This window comes from Mobula hypostoma, chromosome 5 (genome assembly GCF_963921235.1).
Source record: "Mobula hypostoma chromosome 5, sMobHyp1.1, whole genome shotgun sequence".
Taxonomy (NCBI): Eukaryota; Metazoa; Chordata; class Chondrichthyes; order Myliobatiformes; family Myliobatidae; genus Mobula; species Mobula hypostoma.
In genome coordinates, this window is record NC_086101.1 from 5,964,473 (window position 1) to 5,985,120 (window position 20,648).

General features: G+C 44.2%; 1 protein-coding gene across 1 annotated transcript in view; it reads right to left on the bottom strand.

Annotated features, from left to right (window-relative positions):
- LOC134346424 (uncharacterized) overlaps positions 1 to 20,648 on the bottom strand; it is a 57,402-nt gene that overhangs the window by 24,877 nt on the left and 11,877 nt on the right. Inside the window, exons 4-10 of the mRNA XM_063047793.1 lie at positions 9,541 to 9,720; positions 8,957 to 9,243; positions 8,092 to 8,533; positions 7,918 to 8,013; positions 6,571 to 6,804; positions 5,505 to 5,527; positions 5,299 to 5,417 (exon numbers count right to left, since the gene is read on the bottom strand). Coding sequence (XP_062903863.1) covers positions 5,299 to 5,417; positions 5,505 to 5,527; positions 6,571 to 6,804; positions 7,918 to 8,013; positions 8,092 to 8,533; positions 8,957 to 9,243; positions 9,541 to 9,720 — 1,381 coding nt within the window. The remainder of the gene's footprint in view (positions 1 to 5,298; positions 5,418 to 5,504; positions 5,528 to 6,570; positions 6,805 to 7,917; positions 8,014 to 8,091; positions 8,534 to 8,956; positions 9,244 to 9,540; positions 9,721 to 20,648) is intronic.

Genomic DNA, 20,648 nt, shown 5'->3' on the forward strand with positions numbered 1-20,648 from the left:
ACAAGGTGCCACACATGAGGCTGCTTAGTAAGCTATGAGTCCATGGAATTACATAGATATCATTGCGGAGATAAAGCCATGGCTGATTGGCAGGTGGCAAAGAGTGGGAATAAAGGAAGCCTTTTCCGATTAGCTGCCATTGACAAGCGGTGTTCCATAGGGGACTGGGTTGGGACAGATTCATTTCGCAGAATATGGATGATGGAATTGATGGTGTTGTTGCAAAGATTTCAGACGATATAGGTAGAGGGGCAGGTAATATTGAGGAAATAGGAAAGTTATAAAAGGACTTAGATCAGGAGAAGGGGAAAGAAGTGGCAGTTAGAATACACCATCGGTAAGCGTATGGTCATGCACTGTGGTTGAAGAAATGAAAGGGTTGAATAATCTCTAACTGAAGGGAAAATATAAAAATCTGAGGCGCAAAGGGATTTGGGAGTCCTTGTGCAGCTTCCCTAAAGGTTAATTTGCAGGTTGATTCTGTGGTGTGGTGAGGAAGGCAGATGCAACGTTAGCATTCATTTCAAGAGGACTAGAATATAAGATACAAATTTTGAGACTTTATAAAGCACCGGTTAGGCCTCACTTGGAGTGCTATGAGCACTTGTGGGTCCTTTATCTAAGAAAGGAAGCACTGAAACTGGAGATTGTTCAAAGGAGGTTCACGAAAATGATTCCATTCCAAGAAAAAGCAGCTTGTGATATGGAGAGTGTTAGCTGGCTCTGGACTTGTGTTGACTGGGGTTGAGAAGAATGAGGAGTGACCTAATTAAAAATTATCAAATGGTGAAAGACCTTGATAGAGTGGATGTGGAGAGGATGTTTCCTATGGTGGGAGAGTCTCAGACCAGAGCCTGAAAATAGAGGGGCGTCCTTTTAGATTGGAGATGAGGAGAATTTCTTTAGGCAGAGAGCAGCGAATGTGTGGAATTCATTGCCACAGGCAGCTGTGGAGGCTAAATCTTTATGTATATTTAAGGCAGAGGTTGGCATTTTCTTGATAGGTCAGGGCATGAAGGGATGCGGGGAAAAGGCAGGAGATTGTGGCTGAGAGGAAAAATGGATCAGTCATGATGAAATGGTGGAGCAAACTCAAAAGGCCAAATGGCCAAATTCTGCTTTTATATATCTTATTGTCTCATGGAAATTAAAACCTTGTAACTGTGCGCACCTTGACAGCTTCATCTGGCAGCTTCCTCAACTACAGCGAGAAAGTCTCCTCCCTCATTCTTCTAATCTCCGGTGAGTACAAACCCAGAATCATTGAATGCTCATCATAAGTTAACCTGTTCATTCACGGAATCATCCTCATGAACCTCCTCCGGACCCTCTCCAGTGCCTGCACATCTTTTTTTTAAAGACAATATGTCCAAAACTGCTCACAGTACCCCAAGCGCGATCTGACCAATGCCTCAGAAATCCAAAGCATTACATCCTTGCTCTTACATTCTAGTCCTTTTGAAATGAATGCTATCATTGCATTTGTCATCCTTACTACTGACTCAACCTGCGACCTTTAGTGAATTCTTCACAAGAACTGTTTGCTCCTCTGACTTTTGAATTTTCTCCCCATTTAGAAAATAGTCTTTGCCATTATTCATTTTACCAAAGTGCAAGCACAGCTTCCCTACACTACATTCCATCTGCCAGTTCTTTGCCTAACCTCCTAATCTGCCTGTGTCTCCCTGAGGACACCCAGCATCCTAAATACTAATTGCCCCTTCACCTATGTTCATATTATCCACTAACTTGGCCACAAAGGCATTAGTTCAGTCATCCAAAATCATTCTTTGTCTATGTTGCCTGTTACTTCATCAAAGAATTCCAACAATTTGTCAGGCAAGATTTCCCCTTAAAGGAAACCATGCTAATATTATTTTGGCCTCTTTTATCATATGCCTCCATGTAGCCCAAAACCTCCTTAGTAATGGACTCCACTATATTTCCAAGCACACCACATGCCTGCCAACTATTTCACTGAAATCAGACTAACTCACATATAATTTCCTTTCTTCTGCCTCCCTCCCTTTTTAAAGAGTGGAGTAACTTTTGCAATTTTCCAGTTCTCCAGACCCATTTCAGAGTCCAGAGATGCTTGAAAAATCATTTCTAATGCCTTCACAAACTCTTCAGCCACCTCTTTCTGAATCTGGAGCAAAAGGGGTGTAGCCCATCTGGTCCTGGTGACCTATCAATATTCAGATCTTTCACCTTCTCAAACACCTTCCCAGTAATGGCAACAACACCCACTTCTGCCCCCTGACAATCTTGCATCTCTGATACACTGTTAGTATCTTGCACATTGAAGGCTGACATAAAATACTTATTAAGTTCCTCCACTATTTCTTTGTCTCCCATTACCATTTCTCCAGCATCATTTTCTAGAGGTTTGATACCCTCTCTCACCTCTCTGATACTTTTGGCATCCTCTTCTCTATTATTATAGGCTAGCTTCTCTTCATATTTCACCTTGACTCTCCTTATGCCTTTTTAGTTGCCTTCTGTTGATTATTGAAACCTTCCCAACCATCATCCTGTTACTTTTTGCTTATATTATATGCCCTCTCTTTTCCTCTTATGCTGCCTTTGACTTCCCTTGTCAGCCACAGTTACCTCATTGTTTGTTTAGAATACACCATCATCTTTGGGATGGATCCATTCTGCGCCTTCTGAATTGTCCCCAGAAACTCCAGCCTTTATTGCTGTCATTCCTGTTAGTGTTCCATTCCAAACTACATTGGCTAGCTCCTTTATCTTGCCTTTATATTCTCCACAGTTGTACTGATACATCTGGCTTTATCTTCTCCCTCTCAACCTGCAAGGTGAATTCTACCATATTATGATCACTTTTTCCTTTGGGTTGCTTTACCTTTAGTTCACAAATCAAATCTGATTCATTACACAACACCCAGTCCAAATTGCCTTTCTCCTGATGCACTCAACCATAAGCTGCTGAAAAATAAACATCTTGTATGCATTCTACAAACTCCCTCTCTTGGGATGCAGCAGCAATCTGATTTTCCTCATTTACCTGCACATTGAAGTCCCCCATTAATATAACATTGTCCTTTTCACATGCTAATTCTAACTCCTGTTGTAAGTTGTTTCCCATATCCTGGCTGCTACTGCATTTAGAGCCCTGCATATAACTCCCATCATGGTCTTTTTAACCTGGCAATTAGTGGGACTGTCCTGAATCTTTAAAGGGGCGAACTATCCATACTCCGGGGAGTTGGATCATCTAAACCTCGGAAGCTGGCATGGATGGATGTGTGCCGTAAGCTTCCAACCATGATCTTCTTTCAGACAGAACTCGTACCTGCCAATCTCTACCCATGCTACAATGGGACATTCAAATATTAAGCATTGAGTCCTGTATTCGTCACCCTTTTCAACATTGTCCACATGGACTTAAAACCACGCTTTGAGCATTTTGTACATTCCTGGTTCCCGGACTATGGGACGGATGTCATTACACTGGACAGGAAGCTTCAGGAGGATGTAACTAGGACGAGAGGGCTTGTGTTAAAACGAGAGACTGCATTGATTGGGGCTGCTTCCTTGGAGTGTAGGGTGTTGAGGGGTGACCCACTATCGAGTTATATAAAATCATAAAGGGCAAAGGTAAGGTGAGAGTTTTTTTTCCCAGAACATGGGAGTACAAAACCAGAGGGCCTGTATTTTAGGTGAGAGGGGAAATATTTATATGGGATCTATGGGGTATCTTTCTCACAGACAGCGAGCTGGGTAAATGGAATTTGCTGCCAGCAGAAGCTGTAGAAACAGGTATAATTGAAATATTTTAAATAAATTTAGACAGGTACACAGATAGGAAATGGTTAGAGGGATGTAGAATGAACACCTGCAAATAGGACTTGCTCAGGAAGACATCTTAGTTTTCTAGATAGATGAGGAGGGCCATGGGTTGAACATCTGCCAAAACCTTTCCCAGATCACCCTCCTGAGGAATCGTATACTGGAGTCTGTGAACTGTAGATGTGACTTCACGAACGACGGCAGTTAGCTGCCGCAGAATGGACAAACTGTATAGGGACGGAAGAATTCATTCTTACAGTTTGTAAATGGAATTTGTGACGCTAAGTTTGACTCTGTGTCCCACTCTGGGTATGTGTTAGTGGTTCTCCTCGTTTGTGTGCTGAATGTGGTAAATTTCAGTGGGTGTGTATACACTTTGAAGGTCAGTGTGCACACTGAAGTATTTGTATGTTACAATGTATCTTCAGATGTCTGGTGTGTATTAACAATGTGTGACCTGTGTTTGAGCTGCTAAAATCAATAAATTTTTGTGTGTGAAGAAAATGGTTTCCAGATTACTGAGGGAAATAACAATGTGCATTGCTGATGCTCTGACTACAATCTGCAAATCCTTCTTGTGCATGTGTGAGCGAGCTTTCCCAGGCCGATTGTGCTGCGTGGGCTTCTCTGAAATAACATCTTGACCGAGGTCAATGCTGGTTGGTGTGTCCGGGCTCAGCTGACACTGCCTCAATATGGTGGTTTGATAACAACAGTGAGACTCGTGAGTCCAGCAGGGGGCAGAGCTGAGTCAACCAGAGTCTCCAGTCACAGATGAGTCAGGCAGAGTGAGCGGTGCACGAAGGCCTCGTGTATTTTTCTGACAATCCCGGTAATCATATTGATACCCGGTTTTATTCCCTACAATTTCATGAAGTCAGTTTGAATTCCCCAGCTACTGTGGTAGGATTCAAACTCATCTTTTGGCATGTTAGTGCAGTGAGCATGGGATCAGGATGCAGTGGTTCATCTAACAGTCCGTGTATTGTTTATATTGTGCCCCTGTGCTCTTGTGTTCAGGGATTTAACGTCTCCAGCTGACCGCATGACACTGTGCCTCCCAGTAAGTGGGGTTGATGCGGAATAAACTTCAGTTTCCCTTCAGCCTATTATTGCAGCAAATCTTTGCTTCAAATGATGACTTAATTGTACCTCATAAACAAGGACAAATAAATCTTTAACAAGAGAAGATCTGAAGATGCTGGAAATCCAAGCAACCCACACAAAATGCTGGAGGAACTCAGCAGGCCAGGCAGCATCTATGGAAAAGAGTACAGTCAACATTTTAGGCCAAGACCCTTCAGCAGGACCGGAGGAAAAGAGATGTGGATTAGAGTTACTCCTCATCTTTTTATCTCCAGGCCTGCTGAAGGGTCTTGTTCCGTAAGGTCGACTGTATGCTTTTCCATAGATGCTGCTTGGCCTGCTGAGTTCCTCCAGCATTTTGTGTGTGTTGCTCAAATGAATTTTTGCAAGTTTTACCTTGATTAACGGCATCAAGCGTTTCTCTCAGAGCTGTGTTCAACAAATAAGGGTGATCAAATTTTGCAGCTGAAAAGACCTCATCTGTCACTGACAATTCCTGGACATCATCCTTAATCCTGTAAATATTAAACTTCTGGTTTTAAACTGCAATTTGGAACTATTTAAAAAATCCATACAGGGTGTCAGTAAAGAGCATGTCCTACCTCCTCTTCTGAAGAACTTTCTCCTGAAATGAATAGAACACAAACGTGAATAGACTTAGACTTACTGTCCACATCCTGAATTTCATCCAATTCATTACAAGGTGTTGAAAACTCCCACTCCCGCACAATACACGAACAACACGGAACCACAGGGTAAATTTCAAGGAATGTTTCTGAAAATTAGACCATAACTGAGAGGATGAAACTGACACGAAAGGCTGCATTTTTATCTGGATATGTGTCAGGATGATAAGATGGAGGAATTTAAGATTAGTGATGGATTTGATTGGGTGCAGGTGGAAAAGTACTCTATCCCTATTTATGGGCAGACCTTAGGTCAAAGATAAAAAGCCAGGTGATTTTTAATGAATCCCATAAGAAATTCAGTGAAGAGAACGTGGAACTCACTGCCACAGGAGTGGTTGAAGTGGAACAGCAGAGGTTGAATGTAATGGGGAAGCTGCATAAACACATGAGGGACCATGGAGCTGGGGTCACTGTTGCTGGGTGTGGTAAGCAGGTGGGAGGAGGCTTGTGAAGCAGGGAAACTGATAGGAGAGAATGGACTGAAAAAACAGTCTATGATGTAAAATGGGATATCATCTGATGACAAATATACCTGAAAACAGACAACAGACAGTGCAAAATTCTCTGAAACAATGAACCTAATACAAAGCAGATATAGAGGGTAAATCTGATGTGTGGGTCACATTCTGCAATTCAACCTCAGTTCCTAATAATTGACAGAGAGACCCTCACACACACACCACACCAGACTCACTCACAGCCTGTGATGGTAACTGGATGTTACTCTGAGTATCAGGGGATGTTATACGTGGGAACCAGCTCAGTGCTACGATCAGAGTAACTCATTCCTGAAGAGGATGCAGACTATCCTGTGGTGTTCTGAGAGGCTGGTTTGGGGAATGACAACAATCCTGAACAGTCAAAACATCTCTCCGGTTTAAATCTGTTTACAATGATTGTATCTGTAAATACCACATTGATTTAAAATACATCATTTAGAGACTGTGCACTTTTACAGAACCAAACTGAAATCTCTCACCATGAGAAATATCACATTTTCTTGTTGATCCATCTGTTCCTGTAACTTTGAGATTTCTTCCTGGATAGAATTTAAATTCTCTTGAATCTCCTGAAGATTTTTCTCCATTGGATTTAGAATCCTCTCCTCTTCTTCCCTGAGATGTCTGAGCGCGTGCTGCTCTTTCTCAGTGAGAATCTGGCGCAGTTCAGCGAACTGGGATATGATGTGGGACTGAAGGCTGCGTGACTGTTCCTGTCAAATGAAGGCTGAAGATTAATTCATTGTACTGTTGTGTTGTATTTTCTTATGACACTATAAAATTCAGTCCCTTGAGGTTCATGCCACTGCTAAGAGAATTCCCGTCAAACTCATTGCCCCCGTTTACCCTGTAACATGGAAGGTGACCATTCAGCCCATTAAATTATTTGCTGATTCTCAGATCTTCAATCCCATTTCCTCACCTTTCCCTGAAACCAATTGTCCACTCCAACGTGATTCACTGACCACACATCTTCACAAGGTTAAGAACATAAGATAAGAGCATAAGATATAGAAGTAGAAGTGGGCCATTCAGCCCATCAAGTCTCCTCCACCATTCCGTCATGGACTGATCTAATTCCAGTCATCCCCACTCCCCTGCTATTTTCCCATACCCTTAGATGCCCTGGCTAATCAAGAGCCTATCTATCTCTGCCTTTAATACACCCAATGACTGATCAGGCCTTTTAACATTCAGAATGTTTCTATGACATCCTCCCTCATTCTCCTGAACTCCAGGGAATACAGCCCAAGAGCTGCCAGATGTTCCTCATTTGGTAATGCTTTCATTCCTGGAATCATTCTTGTGAATCTTCTCTGAGCCCTCTCCAATGTCAGTATATCCTTTCTAAAATAAGGAGACCAAAACTGCACACAATACCCCAAGAGTGGTCTCACGAGTGCCTTATAGAGCATCAGCATCACATTCCTGCTCTTGTATTCTATACCTCTAGAAATGAATGCCAACAGTACATTCTCCTTCTTCACCACCAACTCCACCTGGAGGTTAACCTTCAGGGTATCCTGCACAAGGATTCCCAAGTCCCTTTGCATCTCTGCATTTTGAATTCTCACCCCATCTGAATAATAGTCTGCCCGTTTATTTCTACCACCAAATTACAGTAGCGACTTAACCATTCAACCAACATCCCTCGGTAATATCTGCGAAACCATCTTGATAACAGGGAGAACATGCAAACTCCACTCAGAGAGCACTAGAGGTCGGGATTGAACCCAGGTCACGGGAGCTACGATACTCTGCTATTCTGCATGAACGGGAGCAAAACTACACAACAATATACGAAATTCTGCTCAGGAAGGCCTCACCCGGACTCTGGAAATTTTCTCTTTCTGTTGCTGCTCAATTTTCTCGAAGTCTGATTTCTTCTTTGTGAGAGAATCTAAGAACCATTTAACTCGATCCTGGGAATTAAACAGTGAAAGAATTAGACAAAAAGATGACGCAACATAAACAGACTATCAACAGTAGGCTATTTTTACCTTGTAAATTTCGAAGCCTTCTTTAATCGTCAGGAAGCGGTGCTCTCTGTGTTCCTGGGAAGCTGCACAAATCACACAGATCAGTGTCCTGTCGGTTTCACAAAACAGCTTCAATTCTTCCCCATGTTCCTCGCAGTGAAGTTTACTTTCCTTTTCTTTCGGATTCAGGTTTAGTTTTCGAGCTTTTTCAGCCAGTCTTGCTAAGACCCGACTTGGCCTGAGTTTACCATCTGCAAATACCTCTCTACATTCCGGGCAGGTATTTATTTTCGCACTTTCCCAACATAGTGTAATACAGGAGCGGCAGAAATTGTGTCCACACTCCAGTGACACCGGATCGGTGAAGAAATCCAGGCAGATGGGACAAATTGCCTCCTCGCTCCAACTCTCGACCTGTCCTCTCGAAGCCATGTTAACTGCGGCACTTCCTGGTTCCGGATCCCTTCACTGTCGGGGAGCTGCTGAACCCCTGCAGTACCGCGATTGTCCACTAGATGCGCTGCAGTCTCAGGGAATGAACATTATGTTACTGCTTTTGTTCAGTGGGAAGGCGGCCTACTCCCTTCCAACTGATCTCAAGTGATGGAGGGGTCAGGAAGACAACAAACAGGACTGAAAGTCAATGAATTCAGAAAGAGGGTCTCGGCAGTTTGCAGCAGGACAGAAAAGAACAGCTTTAAAATGGGACCCAGTCCGGTTTTAAACGGCAGTTAAATATATACTTAGAACAACTGTTAAACATTTATTCACCTAAAAAGAGAAAATATACGCCACGGCCTGGAACAAGTTTAGCTTTAGCTTTTCAGTGAGGTCCATATTTCCAAAGCCCTTCCGGTGAAGACGATGCCTGATTTCACCCACCTACAATCCGGTTCCAATCCGCTTTCCTTGTTCTGGGCTGGACTCACAAGGTGCAAGTGGTTTCTCTCGGCCTGTCCAGTAAACTTCTTCCGCCTCAGACAGCGGAAGATTCCCTACTTGCCGCCTGGCCTCATCAGGTCGGTTCTGAAACAGCGGCTCGATCCACAAAACACGGTTTAGGCGTTTGGGAAGAGGCTGAATTAAAGGCTCATGGGAAATCTGGTATTCCCGCAGGTTGTTGACTTCCTCGTAACTTCTTCCCTGGCTACTTGCAAAACGGATGACGGAGCGCTGGCGAAGGAAAAATCTCTTTCTCCCTCTCTGTCTCTGACTGTCTGTCCCTTTCCTTATACCTGTATCACCAAATTTGCCCTTTACCTCTCAATACAAATCTACTCAGAAAAATATATTATTGAATCTGACGCCAAATGATGTGTGTGACCAAGTTTCTTAAGTTCACATCGCGTGTGCTGTAAACGAAGAGACTGAGGAAGTAGTTGTGGGGAATTTCCAGTGATCCTGAGACGAACTCCGCGCTTCTATCAGACTGACATCTCCAACTCAACGGAGATGAATCGCCCCAGTCACCCTCCTGGCATCGCAGATCCGGTTCTGGAGCGGCGGATTGTTCAGAGGGCGGGACGCCGAACGCTCGGAGCGGATCGCAGGCCGGAGCTTGAAACCGGGGGCGAGTTGATCCGGATAGAGGCCGGAGATCCGGAGTTGCACCTCGGGTAAAAGCAGCAACACTCGCCGGGGCTGCGAAACCTTTCAGTGGCGGGGATGAGGAGACTCTGGCGGAGATTCCGTGAGATGTTTCAGCTACACGGAGGGTGCACGACCTATCCGCGCCTGAGGAAGGGTCTCGGCCCGAAATGTCCTTTCTACAGATGCTGCCTGGTTTGCTGAGTTCCTCCAGCATATTGTGTGTGTCGCGTGATTCCGGGCCTGTCGTCTGCAGTTAACTCCTGCTGCTGAAATACCGCAGCGGCTGCCGGTGGATCTCTGGTGCTCTCACCGCTCCACTGTGGAATTCGATAGGTAAAGTCGTGTTTTGAAAAATAAGAAACCCTCTGTGGTGGCTGTGCTTTTAAGCAACATTTTCTGTCTTTTATTGTCTATTTTATTTTATGACTCTCTTCACGGACCAGTTCAGAACGCTATTTGCTTGCAATTTATTATTTTGCAGGGAATGTTTTTTTTCGTCTTAATATTGGCTGTTCGAAGGTCTTTTTAATGGGTTCTATTTGTTTCTTTGTTTCGTGGCTGCTTGCTAGGGGAGGAAACTCAAGGTTATATAATGTCTGTGTATTTTCCTAATAAATGTACTTTGATTTTTGAACATTATCCCACTGTAAAGCACTTTGAACTACATCATCTGTATCAATAGTGTTGGGTAAGTCATTATTATTATTTTTTTTCCCTCCGCTCAAGCTGGTAAAGCCTAAGGTTTAGGCCTAGACAAGCAGACTCAGATTTCCATAGCTAGGAATTTTTGGACCACTCCAGTGGTGTTTAGTATTGTGGCTTTCTGAAGATCTACATAAATTTAGAGGAAGAAATTCATAGAGATATCATGGACTGTTGCAAGAAATATATGGTTGTTATAGTGGGTGATTTTTATCTTTCCACATATTGACTGGATCTCCTATACTGTAAAATGACTAGATGGGATCGAGGTTGTCAAATGCTGCCTGGTCTGCTGAGCTCCTCTGGCATTTTGAGTGTGATACTTGATCTGCTGTTGGGGAATGAGACAGGGCAGGTGACAGAGGTTTGTGTAGGGGAACACTTTGCATCTAGTCATCACAATACTATTACTAAACATGCACGTACATAGGTCTAGTCTGTGGGTTGAGATTCTAAATAGGAGAAAGGCCAATTTTGATGGTATCAGAAAGGATCTGGCAAGCGAGGATTGGGAAAGGTGACTTGAAGTGGGAGACCTTCAAAAGTGAAATTTTGAGAGCACAAAGCTTGTATGTGACTGCTGGACTAAAAGGTGCAGGGAAACTTGGTTTTCAAGTGATATTGAGGCCCTGATTAGGAAAAAAAAGGAGGTATAGGCAGTTAGGAACAAATGAGATGCCAATGGAGGATTGTAGTACAAAGAAGACACGACAGTGGCTATATTTCATTGGTATTTGAGGAAATTTCATATGACATCAAAGACACTTGCAAATGTCGACAGATGCAATGTGGAGATGTTTTAACTGGCTGCATGACTGTCTGGCATGGGGAAGAGTGGGTTGCTAGTGCACAGAATTGGACAGTCAGAACATGGCTGAACTTTGACCTCAGTGCCACTTTCCTGCAAATTTTCCCATCATTGCTGACCCCCTAAATTTGCCTTTTAAATTTTCAATATTTGTGGAGAAAATTCCAAATATTCACTGCACTCTGGGTGAGAAGATTTTTCCTCAGTTCAGTCCTGCTGAGGTGACCTCTGATTGTGAGTCTGTGACCCCCTGGTTCCACACCCCAGCCAGCAGAAACATCATTCCTCCCTCTGACCTGTCAATACCCTGTGAGACTGTGTCTGTCTCAGTCAGACCACCTTTTATTTCCCTAATGCTGAGACAGTCCCAGTCAGTGTAATCTCTCTGAGGATACCACCACCACTCCCCACCCTACCCTACCACAAATCAATCTGGGAAACCTTCTCACAAAACAAGAGAAAACCTGCAGATGCTGGAAATCCAAGCAACACACATACAAAGCCAGAGGAACTCAGCAGGCCAGGCTTTGTGTATGGGAAAAAAGTACCGGCGACGGGACTGGGGAAAGAAGTACAGGTGACAGGACTGGAGAAAAAAGCTGAGGAGTAGATTTGAAAGGTGGAGGGGTGGAGATGGGAGAAAGAAACACCAGGCGATAGGTGAAACTTTGTTGGGGAGGGATGAAGCAAAGAGCTAGAAAGTTGATTGTTGAAAGAGACAAAAAAGGCCATGGAAGAAAGGGAAAATAGGTATATGTCATGATGTACAGCCTTGAAATTAATTTTCTTGTCAGTGTTTACAGCAAAGTACATATAATAGAATTTTGGGAAACATTTACGCAAGCAAACAAGCAATCAATGTACAAAAGAAGACAAATTCTGCAAATAGGCATCCAGTCATGAAGCACCACAACACAGAAACAGAGCCTTTGGAACATCTGGTCCATGTTGAACTGTTGTTCTGCCTAATCCCAGCGATCTGCACCTGGACAACAGCCATGCATGTACTTATCCAAACTTAAGTATTGACATCAAACCTCTTCCTCTGGCAGCTTGTTCCGCACTCATACCTCTCTCTCAGTGAACACATTCCCCTCCAGATTCTCCTTCAATATTTCATCTTAGTTGTAGTCTCGCCCAGACATAGTGGAAGAGCCTGCATGTACTTACCCTATATGTCCTGTACTGCTCATTATTTTGCTCAAATCGGTCCTCACACACCTAAGTTCCAGGGAATTAACTCCTCATCTGTTCAACCTTACGCTATAACCCAGGTCCTCAAGTCCTGTCAATAATCTTATACATTTTCTCTAAATACTCCTTCGATCTTACTGATATCTTTCCTGTAGATAGGTGACCAAAACTGCACACAATACTCCAAATTAGACCTCGATGACATCTTGTACAACTTTACCATAACATCTCAGCTCAAAAGGTGCTTTGATTTATAAAAAGGAAATCTGCCAAAAAATCTCTTTACAACCTGTGACACCACTTTCAAGGTATTCTGGTTCTGTGTTCCCAGATCCCTCTGTTCTACAGCTCTCCCCAGTTCACTGACATTAACCATGTAAGTACTACCCTGGATTGTCCTCCAAAAACTGCAACAACTCTGTTTGGATTACATTTCATCTGCCATTTTCAGCTTTTTTTTTTCTATTTGGTCAAGATTTTACTTCAAGCTTTGATAGTCTTCCTTGCTATCCATTACGGCCCAATCTTGGGGCAATCTCCATGCTTGATGATTCAGTTTTCCATATTGTCACCCAGGTCATTGATATTGAAGACAAACTACAGTGGGCCCAGTACTGATCGCTGGGGAACATAACTAGTCACAGACATGCAGTCAGAGAGAGGCAAACAAAAGGCAAATAAATAAAGGAGGTGAATGAATTTATCCACATCAGTTTAGGAGGTATAATTGCGGGTTAAATTTATTGTCAAAGTGAAAGAAAGAGGCAAGAATTTATTGTTTACAGAATATGGGCATCGTCAGCAGGACCAGCATTTACTGCCCACTGACTGTCCTTGAGAAGATCGAAATGAGCAACTTTGGTTGCTACAGTTCGTGTAGTGTCATTGATTTAAATCAATTCCTTAATAATAATGCAATATTGAGGTTAGTATTCTGTTAATAGATGAAGTGATTGGATAATAGAACATAGAACTCTACAGTACATTACAGATCCCTCAGCCAAAAGTGTTGTGACATCCATGTAACCTATTCTAGAACACAAACACGAGGAAATCTGCAGATGCTGGAATTTCAAGCAACACACATCAAAGTTGCTTGTGAACGCAGCAGGCCAGGCAGGATCTCCAGGAAGAGGTACAGTTGATGTTTTGGGCCGAGTCCCTTCATCAGGACTAATTGAAGGAAGAGCAAGTAAGAGATTTGAAAGTGGGAGGGGGAGGGGGAGATCCAAAATCATTGGAGAAGACAGGAGGGGGAGGGATGGAGCCAAGAGCTGGACAGGTGATTGGCAAAAGGGATATGAGAGGATCATGGGACAGGAGACCTAGGGAGAAAGAAAAGGGGGAGGGGGGGAAACCCAGAGGATGGACAGGGGTATAGTGAGAGGGACAGAGGGAGAAAAAGGAGTGTTGACATTGACCTCTCAAACTTCCACTCATGCCCCACCTTCCCCTCGTACCCCATCTGTTATTTATTTATTTATATATACACATTCTTTTTCTCTCTCTCCTTTTTCTCCCTCTGTCCCTCTCACTATACCCCTGTCCATCCTCTGGAATGACACCTGTTAAACTCACCTCAGCATGTCTTTTACAGTCTTAACCCACCATGGGCAACAGAGGAGTCACTGTTGCAAACAGTGCAGCGAGCAACACTGTCATTATTTTTGACCCCTATTAGGCAGGGGTACACTTTAGGGTAGTCTGGGGTGATGTACGTTTTATATTTTCTTTTTTTGGAACACTCTCCCATGGCATGCTTTCTCTCTCTCTCTCTCTCTCTCTCTCTCTCTCTCTCTCTCTCTCTCTCTCTCGCTGTCTCTTGTGGTCGCTCTCATGTTTTCTCTTTTGCTTTCTCTCGCGCTCGCTCGCTCTCAAAAAAATTGATTTCCGTGATATTGTATATAATTTGCGGGCATCAGGGAGCCGCTATTCATATGCGGGAGACTCCTGGAACTTCCTGGAGACGTGGGATGTCTGCACTAAACATTGGAATATGCCCACTCTCCCTCCAGGTCCCATCCACCACTGGATTGTGGGAGGAAACTGATTCACACAGTAGAACCCCACACGGTCACAGGAAGAATGTACGAACAGTTTACAGGTAGCAGCAGGAATCAATCTCTCTCAGGGATCACTGGCACTGTAAAGCAATTGCGATACCATCAGGTTGCCGTGTCGCCCACCCACCATAAATATTTCCACGAGAGCCGAACATCAGATTCCTGTTGGGATAGCTCTCTACGCGACTCCCTTGTCCAGTCGTCCCTCTCCACTGACCTCCTTCCTGGCACTCATCCCTGCAAGAGAGATAAGGGCTACACCAGCCCAGGCATCTCACTCACCACCATCCAGGGTCCAAACTACTTGTTCCAGATGTGGTGAAAATTCACTTGTAAGTCTGCCAGCAGACTGCCCTTGAAAACGTGAAAATGAGCGAGTTCAGCTGATACAGTCCGTGTGGTCTCATCCATTTCAATCAATACTGACTGTAAAAGCTTTTATAGATATGTAAAAAGGAAAAGACTGGTAAAGACAAATGTAGGTCCCCTACAGACAGAAACAGGTGAATTGATTATGGGGAGCAAGGACATGGCAGACCAACTGAATAAATTACTTTGGTTCTGTCTTCACTAAGGAGGACATAAATAATCTTCCAGAAATAGTAGGGGACAGAGGGTCCAGTGAGATGGAGGAACTGAGCGAAATACATGTTAGTAGGGAAGTGGTGTTAGGTAAATTGAAGGGATTAAAGGCAGATAAATCCCCAGGGTCAGATGGTCTGCATCCCAGAGTGCTTAAGGAAGTAGCCCAAGAAATACTGGATGCATTAGTGATAATTTTTCAAAACTCGTTAGATTCTGGACTAGTTCCTGAGGATTGGAGGGTGGCTAATGTAACCCTACTTTTCAAAAAGGAAGGAGAGAGAAACCGGGGAATTATAGACCGGTTAGCCTAACATCGGTGGTGGGGAAACTGCTAGAGTCATTTATCCAAGATGTGATAACAGCACATTTGGAAAGCGGTGAAATCATCGGACAAAGTCAGCATGGATTTGTGAAAGGAAAATCATGTTTGACGAATCTCATAGAATTTTTTGAGGATGTAACTAGTAGAGTAGTCTGGCCGCCTTGCCGTTGCCCCGCAGGGGGTCATGCCTTGTCTTGTCTTGTCCTCGCCTCCATGGGGTAAGTCAGGCCGTCTTGCTGTTGCCCCGTGGGGGTTCATGAGTCCAGGCCCTATGTCCTGTACCCAAGGAGGGGTCCCGACTCTGTGTTCTGTGTATGTGTCCATGGTTCCACGTAGCTGCTCTCCCAAGACCGAGGCTCTGTGTTCCCATGTTCATCCTCTCCCTAGCCCATGTCATGTCCTTGCCTGGTTCTGGGGTCCGAGGCCGAGGCAAGACCCAGGTACTGGGTCCTTGCCCAGTCCCTGGCTCGGAGTCCATACCGTAGCCTCTTCAAGTCGCCTCTAGTTCTGGGATCCGATTCCGAGTCCAAGGCCAGACCCTTGTCCCAGCCTAGTCGTCGTCCTGAGTCCTTGTCCGGTTCGTTATTCCTGCTCCTGCTTTGCTCTCCTGGTATCGAACAATAAACTCAATTTAATTAACCTCACAAGATGTGTCTTGCATTTGGGTCCACCCTTGCTCCCAATGCCCCCCGACCGAATGTGACACATAGTGGACTCACACCGGACTGTGGAGGCCTATGGGTTGCCCCAGGGAACTTCAGCACAGGCGACAGAACTTTTCCCCCTAACCCGAGCATGTATGCTGGCTAATAAGTGTCAGACAGCTAATGTATATGCGGACTCTGGCTACGCCTTTGGTGTGGTACATGATTTCAGACAAATATGGAAAAACAGGGGATTCATTACATCGGCGGGGAAATTCATCAAACATTCTCAGTCGTGCTGAATTTGCTGGAAGCTATTCAACTACCAAAGCAATTAGCGATTATTAAATGTGGAGCTCACACTAGAGCCACAGATGAAATTTCCCAGGGAAATTCTCGTGCTGATGATGTTGCCGAGAGAGTAGCAGCCAGCCAGAAGCCAGTCTTACAAGCTTTCCGTACTTCCAGTGAACCCCTTGTCCCTGTCTTGGAGCCCTTTGAGTTGCAGGCTGCGCAGCAAAACTCTAGCTCACAAGAAAAACAAACATGGGAAAAAGTACAATGCTACTGTAGGGATGGATTTTGGTTTCACCCAGATGGGCGGGTAGTATGTCCAAGAACCCTGTTTTTGCCCCTGTGTCGCCTACTATATGCACAGGCACACATGGGCAAAGGAGAGATGCAGCATGCAATTGATCAGCAGTGGTACAGAAACATAGAAACATAGAAAATAAGTGCAGGAGTAGGCCATTCGGCCCTTCGAGCCTGCACCGCCATTCAGTACGATCATGGCTGATCTTCCAACTCAGAACCCGATACCCGTCTTCTCTGCATACCCCCTGATCCCTTTAGCCACGAGGGCCTTATCTAACTCCCTCTTAAATATAGCCAAGGAACTGATTCATCACTCTCTGTGTGAAGTAGTTTTTCCTCATCTCAGTCCTAAAAGGCTTCCCCTTTATCCTCAAACTGTGACCCCTCGTTCTGGACTTCCCCAACATCGGGAACAATCTTCCTGCATCTAGCCTGTGCAATCCCTTTAGAATTTTATACGTTTCAATCAGATCCCCCCTCAATCTTCTAAAATCCAGAGAGTATAAGCCTAGTCGATCCAGACTTTCATGATATGAAAGTCCTGCCATCCCAGGAATCAATCTGGTGAACCTTCTTTGTACCCCCTCTATTGGCAAGAATGTCTTTCCTCAGATTAGGGAACCAAAACTGCACACAGTACACTAGGCGTGGTCTCACCAAGGCCTTGTAAGACTGCAGTAGTACCTCCCTGCTCCTGTACGCGAATCCTCTCGCTATAAATGCCAGCATACCATTCACCTTTTTCACCGCCTGCTGTACCTGCATGCCCACTTTCAATGACTGGTGTACAATGACACCCAGGTCTCGTTGCACCTCCCCATTTCCTAATTGGCCACCATTCAGATAATAATCTGTTTTCCTGTTCTTGCCACCAAACTGGATAACCTCACATTTATCCACATTAAATTGCATCTGCCATGAATTTGCCCACTCACCCAACCTATCCAAGTCACCCTGCATCCTCTTAGCATCCTCCTCACAGCTAACACTGCCACCCAGCTTCATGTCATCCGCAAACTTGGAGATGCTGCATTTAATTCCCACGTCTAAGTCATTAATATATATTGTAAACAACTGGGGTCCCAGCACTGAGCCTTGCGGTACCCCACTAGTCACTGCCTGCCATTCTGAAAAGGTCCCGTTTATTCCCACTCTTTGCTTCCTGTCTGCCAACCAGTTCTCTATCCATATCAATACCATACCCTCAATACCCCTGGTATAACCCTAGTCATACAAAATTTGTGCGATCTTGTCCCGTCTGTCAACAGTACAACCCAGGAAAGCAGGGAGCCACGTATGATCACTTTCCGATGCCTAAATTACCCTTTGAAAATCTGCAAATTGATTTCGCACACATGTCCTCCGATCAGGATATAAGTGTATGCTGGTAATAGTGGACATGTTCACTCAATGGGTGGAAGCCTACCCTACTCGAAAAGATGATGCTAGGACGGTGGTGAAAATATTGTGGAAGGAAATAACACCTAGATGCGGATAAATAGTGACCGAGGTACCTATTTTACCAGCAGAATAGTAAAGGATTTAGTGCAGGCCATGGGATTCCAATGGACATTTCATGTTCCCTATCAGCCTCAGTCATCGGGGATAGTGGAAAGGGTGAATAGGGAACTGAAAAATGCCTTGTCCAAAGTGTGTCAGGATAATAGCTTGTCATGGTCAGAAGCTCTCCCCATAGTGTTGAATTCAATGCAAAATAGAAAGAATAGAGCTACAGGAGTGACGCCTCATGGGACGCTGAATGACCACAAGGGCCAGACCCCCAGTATGTGCCGAAAAATTGGCTCTGATATGGAATGATGAGCAAACTCTGGCCTATGCACAGGCCATGTGTGAAACAGCGGCTGAACTGCATGGGAGGATGAGACAGGCACAGGCCCCTGTTGGAGATGCCCCCATACATGCATTGCAACCAGGACACCAAGTATATGTAAAAATTTTAAACAGAGATTCTCTTTCTCCTAGGTGGAAAGGACCTTACACTGTGCTGCTACCCACCCAGATGGCCCTGAGAGTAGACGGAAAAGAAGATTGGGTTCCTGCAGCTAGATGCAGAAAACATCACCCGTCGAAAGTGTGCCACGCGGCAGTGAGAGTAGGAATGGAATGAGATGGAGGATAAATGTGTGGCAGAGGGATTGGAGCAGGGGGCAGGGATTCAAGTTTTTGGATCATTGGGACCTCATTTGGCGCAGGTGTGACCTGTACAAAAAGTACGGATTGCACTTGAATCCTAGGGGGGGCCAATATCCTGGCGGGGAGATTTGCGAAGGCTACTGAGGAGACTTTAAGCTAGAATGGTTTGGAAGTGGGAATCAAATTGAAGAGACTAGGAGAGAGGAGGTTAGTTCGTAAATAGAGAAAGCTAGTAGACAGTGTGTGAGGGAGGATAGGCAGGGGACAGAGATCGGGAGCACTCAGACCGAAGACGTAGGGCACAAGGAAGAAAACAATAACAAAGTTGTTTGCACCATTAGGGATAAACAGAGAGTAAGAGGTGGAGAGTTTCTTAAATGCATCTATTTTAATGTTAGGAGCATTGTAAGAAAGATGGATGAGTTTAGAGCATGGATTGATACCTGGAAATATGATGTTGTAGCTTTAGTGAAACATGGTTGTGGGAGGGGTGTGATTGGCAACTAAATATTCCTGGATTTCATTGCTTCAGGTGTGATAGAATCAGAGGGGCAAGAGGGGGAGGTGTTGCATTGCCTGTCAGAGAAAATACAACAGTGGTGCTCTGGCAGGATAGATTAGAGGGCTCATCTGGGGAGACTATTTGGGTGGAATTGAGGAATGGGAAAGGTGTAGTAACGCTTATAGGGGTGTATTATAGACCACTTAATGGGGACCGAGAATTGGAGGAGCAAATTTGTAAGGAGATAGCAGATATTTGTAGTAAGCACAAGATTGTGATTGTGGGAGATTTTAATCTTCCACACATTGACTGGGAAACCCATTCTGTAAAAGGGCTGGATGGTTTGGAGTTTATAAAATGTGTGCAAGATGGTTTTTTGCAGCAATACATAGAGATACCAACTAGAAAAGGGGCAGTGTTGGATCTCCTGTTCGGGAATGAGATAGGGCAGGTGATGGGGGTATGTGTTGGGGAGCCTTCGGGTCCAGTGATCACAATACCATTAGTTTCAATATAATTCTGGAGAAGGATAGGACTGGACCCAGGGTTGAGATTTTTGATTGGAGAAAGGCTAACTTTGAGGAGATGCGAAAGCATTTAGAAGGAGTGGATTGGGACAACTTGTTTTATGGGAAGGATGTAATAGACAAATGGAGGTCATTTAAAGGTGAAATTTTGAGGGTACAGGATCTTTATGTTCCTGTTAGGTTGAAAGCAAAGGTTACAAGTTTGAGAGAGCCATGGTATTCATGCGATATCAGAAGCTTGGTTCGGCAAAAGAGAAAGATCTACAATAAATATAGGCAGCTTGGAGCAAATGACCTGCTTGAGGAATATAAAGAATGTGAAAAGAATCTTAAGAAAGAAATTAGAAAAGCTGAAAGAAGATATGAGGCTGCTTTGGCAAGTAAGGTGAAAATAAATCCAAAGGGTTCCTATAGTTATATTAATAGCAAAAGGATAGTGAGGGATAAAATTGGTCCCTTAGAAAATCAGAGTGGATGGCTATGTGTGGAGCCAAAAGAGATGGGGTTGATTTTGAACAATTTCTTTTCTTTGGTATTCACTAAGGAGAAAGATATTCAATTGTGTAAGGTAAGGGAAACAAGAAGGGTAGTTATGGAAAGTATAATGATTAAAGAGGAGGAAGTACTGGTGCTTTTAGGGAATATAAAAGTGGATAAGTCTCCGGGTCCGGACAGGATATTCCCTTGGACCTTGAGGGAAGTTAGTGTGGAAATAGCAGGGGCTCTGACAGAAATATTTCAACTGTCATTAGAAACGGGGATTGTGCTGGAGGACTGGCGTATTGCTCATATTGTTCCACTGTTTAAAAAGGGTTCTAAGAGTAAACCTAGCAATTATCGGCCTGTGAGTTTGACATCAGTGGTGGGTAAATTGATGGAAAGTATTCTTAGAG